The sequence below is a fragment of the Diplotaxodon limnothrissa genome, linkage group LG10 (genome assembly GCF_057381915.1).
Source record: "Diplotaxodon limnothrissa isolate DT_005_m linkage group LG10, D_limnothrissa_male_GT1.1, whole genome shotgun sequence".
Classification (NCBI taxonomy): domain Eukaryota; kingdom Metazoa; phylum Chordata; class Actinopteri; order Cichliformes; family Cichlidae; genus Diplotaxodon; species Diplotaxodon limnothrissa.
The window spans coordinates 10761299-10767755 of NC_140605.1; the positions used below are offsets into that span (position 1 = coordinate 10761299).

Genomic DNA, 6457 nt, shown 5'->3' on the forward strand with positions numbered 1-6457 from the left:
ATTGAATTATTTATATTTTTATGGAAACCTTATTACTTAAAAAACAAATTGAAGTGACACTATTTTATATCTACATATACACACCTAATGTCAGGATTTGTATGCAGCCCTGTGCATAGTTTGCTTATTTGTCATTTTCTCAGTGACCATCTGTGGTATATTGACCTTTAACAGCGTTGGACTTGGACTTTTTCATTAAATGACAGAGGGATAAACATGTTTCCTTTTTATAGCTTTTTAAGTAACCCCATTGTTTTTGTTTTTCATCAGGGTCATGTTTACTTCAGAGGCTGTGGCAATGTGAAACAAGAGAAGACTATGAAGGGCTTTCCATACAGAGATAAACCTTTAAACCAGACTGCTTCTATGCACATAGATACCATGGAAAAGACAGTCTGAGGGACCTGACAACAGCTGAGAAACTTTGGAGATAAGCAGATGAGGCATTTTCAATATTTACTACTGAGGTACTGGCAGTAGCACTGTTCCAGTGCCAGAGAAGGAGTGCATCATGATCGCCACAGCACTGCGCTGGCTCATCCTGGTGTTTTTCATCATTCTAACCATTGGTGGTAACGTGCTAGTGTGTTTGGCTGTAGGAATGAGCCGTCGACTATGGAGAATTGCTAACTGCTTCGTGGTTTCGCTGGCAGTGACAGATCTCCTCCTTGGCCTACTGGTGCTTCCCTTGTCCGCCACTGTGGAGCTGCGCAGCGGGGAATGGCCGTTTGGAGAAGCCCTGTGCAACATCTACATTTCATTAGACGTCATGCTGTGCACGGCCTCCATCCTGACCCTCCTAGCAATCAGTGTGGACCGATACCTTGCTATTTCAGCACCCCTTAGCCACTCCCGGAGAGTTACACCTCTAAGGGTGACATTGGCTATCATCACCATCTGGGCTATGTCACTAGCTGTGTCCGTTCTGCCTATCCACTTGGGGTGGAACACAGCGGACTACAGGGTTCAAAACTTAGCCTGGGGCATGGGGGATGATGAAAAAGAGGGCTACTACTGTCAGTTTGGATGGAATAACAACTATGTTCTTCTTTATGCCTTTGGCTCATTTTACCTGCCTCTGATGGTTATGTGTGGAATGTATCTTTGCATATTCAGGATGGCACGAGAACAGGTCAGTGTTTATTATGATTTTGTCAAAGGTCATTACTTCAAGGCTTACATTTCTTTTTGAAGATGTCTGGCCAACTGCTATAGAAATACATATATGAATAAAGATATTTTTTTGTTTTTTCAGTGGACATTTAAATGGGATTTATTTAAATTCATATTGTCTTGTAATTGTAAATCCTTGACTATCAAATCAGTGACTTGGTTAAGTCCCAAGATCTCATTATCTTTGTCCCCTGGCTCTCTGTCCTTCTCTTAACCAATCTTTTCAGGCTAGGCGAATTCGTGCTACCCTGCCATCATTTGCACGTACAGCAACTGCAGTAATAGCCCGAGAGCACAAAGCTACAGTGACCCTGGCTGCAGTACTTGGGGCTTTTGTCATCTGTTGGTTCCCTTACTTCACCTACTTCACCTGGATTGGAATGAAGGAAAAGACAAACCCGCCTAATACACTTCACTCCGTAGTCCTGTGGTTGGGTTATTTTAACTCTACCCTTAATCCAATACTTTATCCAGCCTTTAACAGGGATTTCCACAGAGCCTACAGAGAGCTGCTTCACTGCAAAAGACTATATCGGAGAAAACTGCACCTTAACGGTGTATCGGTAAATAAGCGATTGACCTTTACCAATGGAAAAAGACTTTCTCAACAGTGTGAGGGACAGATAGACATACAAGAAAAAGACACAGAGGAGAAGACCCTCACGCTACAAATGGGAAATAGTATTCCTGATGAGCCAAGATGAAATGCTATGGATGTTGTCTCCCCAATAGAATCTAGAGTTCCAGCAAAATATTGCTTACTATTACTCACTCAAAGTAAAAGATTACCCAATGGTTTACACTGTCACTCATTTCTAGATGATAGATAGTGCCAAAGTTTATGCAATCCCAGGCACAGTACAATAAATGTTATATAAAAGTTTTATTAATGATTAATAACACTGTTATTGGAAAATAACATAAATCTTTACATGTTTATTTTAAGTTGCACATTTTTCTTTGGTTATAATAGTGTTGGACTAAGACAGAAGTTTGAACTGCATGTTTTTAACTGCTGTCTTCAGTGTAGCGAAGTTGATCTGAGTCGAATAAATAGATGACTCAGTAAGCTTCCCAGAAAGCTGCATGGAGACATGTGTAGTTAAAAGTTTGCAAATTGTTTATTTTTAAACCCTCCAGCCCTGCTATTCAAAGTAAATAAGTGACCAGCAAGTTCATTTGATATGTGCAATATGTGTATGAACCCAAATAGGACAAACAGAAGGACTTCCTGGACACTTTTACAGATTAACTGCAGTTGAACAAGATATACTTTTTAAAGAAAAATATGAGTTAAGCTATGATAACGACCAGCTCTTTTCTTTTATCTTAATGGACATGAGCTACATCATTATAGCTATGCTGCCTTTATGTATTATAAATACATCAACAGATGAGATCACTTATCTGCCATTATAGACAGAAGTGAAACTTATGCACAGTGGTGATATAGACTACTGTAAAAATCAAATCTACGTAAATCTAAGCAAAATGTATGATTTCTGCTTACATTTTTAATTTATAATGAAATTAGCACAGCAAGAGATTAATGCATTCAGTGTATTTATGAAGCATTCTCATTTCATGTTATATTTGTTATTTTTATTCCATAAAAGTATTTTTATTAATTACCTCCTAACTCTACCAAATCAAACATTACTCAAAAGTAAACTGTGGCATGAATGTTGTGAATATTTTACAGACAGTGTGCTATATACTGAATAATGCTCTAACATGGTTTTATTTGTGTCTTTGAATGTATGAAGAAGATTGTCAGTGGGAACTTAATTCAACAAAACTCATTAACAAGGCAAGCTGGACCTTACTGCACCAAGCACAGCTCAGAGTGAGTGTTGCATGTACAGCTTCCTGCACGTAGGTGCTGTGGGAGGTTTCATTGGCATTTCAGAAGGACAAATGTTCTTCCTGCAGGAGAAACATAAACAGAGAGTCATGAACATTTAATAAATGGGCTTTCTTTCCTGGACATTACATCTGTTTCTATGCATTATATTAAACTGTTTATTTATTACTGCAACTGCAGAATGTGCAGCTTTCTCTTTGTCTTTTCAAAATCTGAAGTGAGTGAAGTGAGAGATATGCTCTTGTGAATGTTGATTATAATCAATATTTGTTTGCTTTGTGTGTTTAATTGGAAAAAAAATGATAGCTGAAAACATCATTCATCAGAAAATTAATGAACTGATCCTTATTTTTTAAGCTCTGATATGTATCTGTATGTATAATGTATATTGCATTGCTTAAAAAATACATGTTATAAGTAAGTACAAATAACTTATGCAAACAACAGGTTCCATTCTTTAACAGGATATACAAATCTAACTTAGTCTGGGTTGTCTGTGCTGCAGATTAACTAAACCAGACTGAATATAAAGGTCAGAAAGACAATCAAGATACAAGAGTGCTTTCTGTAGTCATCGGCATACATGATGGGACCAAATTGTAATTTTTCATTGTGATTAAGCTGATGAAAAAGCCGATGCGTCATCATGGCCTTTATGAAAACGCATCGTTGGCTCAGAAGTGCTCTAATCCAAAATTTTTACTTGCCTCACTATTTATTTAAGGCCTGATACATTTGAAACCTTTTATAGTCTCAGATGTGCAGTCCTTTATCTCTGTTTACCTGTGTATCGTCAGTTCCAGCATTACACCTCTAGGGCCGAGGATAAATAAAATTAAATGTCCAAAGAGCAGCACTTTTATCTAACTGTCAATAGCTGGATTATTATAGCTTTGGAGTGTGTCTCTGTGCGAACGGTTATTTGTCCACGTTTATGTAACACCGCACATACATGTCACATCACATACGCGTAACAGCAGGTCTGCTGTTGAGGATTGCCATTTCAGCATCAGTTATCTTTGTAAATAAAATTCTCTTTTACCAGTGTTTAAGATGAACCGCTGGGTTAAGGGCACACAGTAAAAAAAAAAAAAAAAAGAAAAGAAAAGAAAAGAAAGAAAAAAATGTGTGTCATGTCAGTTTCACTTTGGCACAAAATGTTAAATCTCATTTGTCTGAAACTATGCAAAAACCATCATATGAAACTATGAAATTCTTTAATAAGATTGAGTTGTTGTTAATTGCAGTTATTTTTTTGGTAATGATCTTTCAAAACAAAAGTCTATAACTAAAGTAAACAATTTAATATGCTGTGATTCTGGCTTGAAGTGGAAACTTGAGTTAACTGTTAGTTTTAGTTTTAGATTTCTTCCTGTTGAAAGTGAGTTTTTCCCTACTGCTTGCTCACAGGGGATGATCTTATTGTTGGGAATTTATTCTCTGTAATACTGTAGGGCATTTACCTTACAGAATAAAGCGCCTTGAGGTGACTGCTATTGTGATTTGGAGCTACACAAACTTGAATTTAGCCAAATTTAAAAAAAAAACAAAGCAAGATGTAGTTTTTTGAACCCATCATTTACAGAGGTGGAACCATGTGTCAAAAATGACACAACACAAGCTTCTGAATGACCTGATATTACATTACATTGCCAAAGGATCAGTCTCTAATTAATCCACTATAGGATTAGTTGGGCCAAAATAATCCTATATAGTGGATTAATTCTTTTCATAGGAGTATATTTCATAGCTTCACCCTGAGTGGCTGAGCAGGCATGGGAATAGTTTTCAGAGATGATTCACCAAGATCAACTGGGTTTTTTTTTGTTTGTTTGTTTGTGTTTTCTTCTAGATGCCCATATATCAGTGAAAATGTCAGTGAACAAACCATATATTTCCAGCAGGTGGCAGTGTTAGCCAGCTTTCTCTCTGATGACTTGTTTAACATCTGAAGCGTATTTGCTTTTCAAGGCCTTAGTCTTTCTCCATGTGGCACAAAGCAAACATGCAGAAATCAACAATTATGGATTATTAAAATAACAGTAAATCAAGGTACAGTCTGCTGATTGTGGTTATATCTCTGCAATAACTAATATCAACATATTAAAAAGAGCGCTCTGACAGCATAATGCATTGGACGAGGAACAGCAGTCAGAGGCAGAGTTTAGCAGGTCTTTAGGATTCATTAGAGACCACTAGAGTCATTAAGATCAGAACCCTTCTGGAATGTACCCAATGTGCAGCTTTGGGATTAGAAAGAGACAAAGTGAGTTTTTTTATTATTATGATTATTATTATTTAATTAAGATCCGAATTGACTCTCCTTAGGTCAAAGATAAGAAAAGAGAACTAATAGAAATGATATCAGCTCATAAATACAGTTTTTTGTTTTGTTTTGTTTTTATGTGAGTCTAAAAATTCAAAAGCGTTCTCTAATTTTCACATAGTCTGTGCCCAGTCGCTGCCATTTGTTCATTTATTTGGTATCTATCTGTTTATTGTCTTGGGATTGTGATAAGAGCATTTAAATATCCTCATGCATTATGCAACGGAGTAGGAGGAGAAGGTGGGTGGTGAGGTGAAGAAAAAAATAACTTAAAATAAGATTCCTTTTCTGGTTTCAGTGCCATCATGAAAGTCTGCATACGCTTGCTAATACTGCCTTTGCATGTGATTGGAGGCTGTTGGCTGGTGTTTGTTAAGTCGCACGTCCTAATTGTCCCCAGTAGACCCAAACAGGACAGCAGCTGCCATGGATAATTAAACAAATTTCTTCCGCAGGCAGCACTGGGAGTTGACGGAGGTTTTACAATTGTTTTAGAATTAACACATAAAAGTGAAAGAACTGCTCTACGCTATACGCTTCCGATAACAACCGCACTCTGCGTCTGGAGCCTAATCTGGAGCTATTTTGCGTTTGCACTGAAAAGGTTGTAACACGTGTTTGTGCTGTGCCTTCCTCTCTGATGCAGTACAGGCTTTCTTTGTGGAGTCAGCACTTCTGTTCTACCTACATAAGTGTCAGCTGCAGCAGAGGAAGTGCACAGATTTGCAGCTCTGTGGGAGAGCCGGAATAACTGTACAACTTTACAGGTTTTGCTTCTAGGTTTAGAAGTACTGAAAATGGGATAAAGGCATGTTATTAATAAAGTTGTGTTTTCTTACGCTATATCAACATTCTTTTCTTACTGTAGCAGCTTACACAAGATCGTCTTTCTTTATGTTTCTGTCTGGTTTCTGACGGACTTGTGCGTTGACAGAGCAAAAAATAAATAAATAAATAAATTTTTCTATGTATACTCCATTTGCCATCGTGGGTCTGTGTGTATTTTTGTATGCCGGTCTAGCTTTTGGCTCTGCTTCTTATCTCAGCTCCATGGCTTCCCACTGTTCTTGTCACTTCGCATCGTTCCATGCGCA

The 6457-nt window shown here is 37.6% G+C and overlaps 1 protein-coding gene across 1 annotated transcript; it reads left to right on the top strand.

The window, feature by feature from the left end:
- Positions 1-511: 511 nt before the first annotated feature.
- On the top strand, positions 512-1877 carry hrh2b (histamine receptor H2b). The gene is made up of 2 exons (XM_085363494.1): positions 512-1132; positions 1401-1877. Exons 1-2 carry the CDS (start codon positions 512-514, stop codon positions 1875-1877), a joined length of 1098 nt encoding a protein of 365 aa, XP_085219620.1.
- The last annotated feature ends 4580 nt before the right edge of the window (positions 1878-6457 follow it).

Coding starts and splice junctions, on each gene's coding strand:
- hrh2b (XM_085363494.1), top strand. CDS start 512: ATGATCGCCACAGCACTGCGCTGGCTCATCCTGGTGTTTTTCATCATT. Junction 1,133..1,400: donor TCAGGATGGCACGAGAACAG/GTCAGTGTTTAT, acceptor CAATCTTTTCAG/GCTAGGCGAATTCGTGCTAC.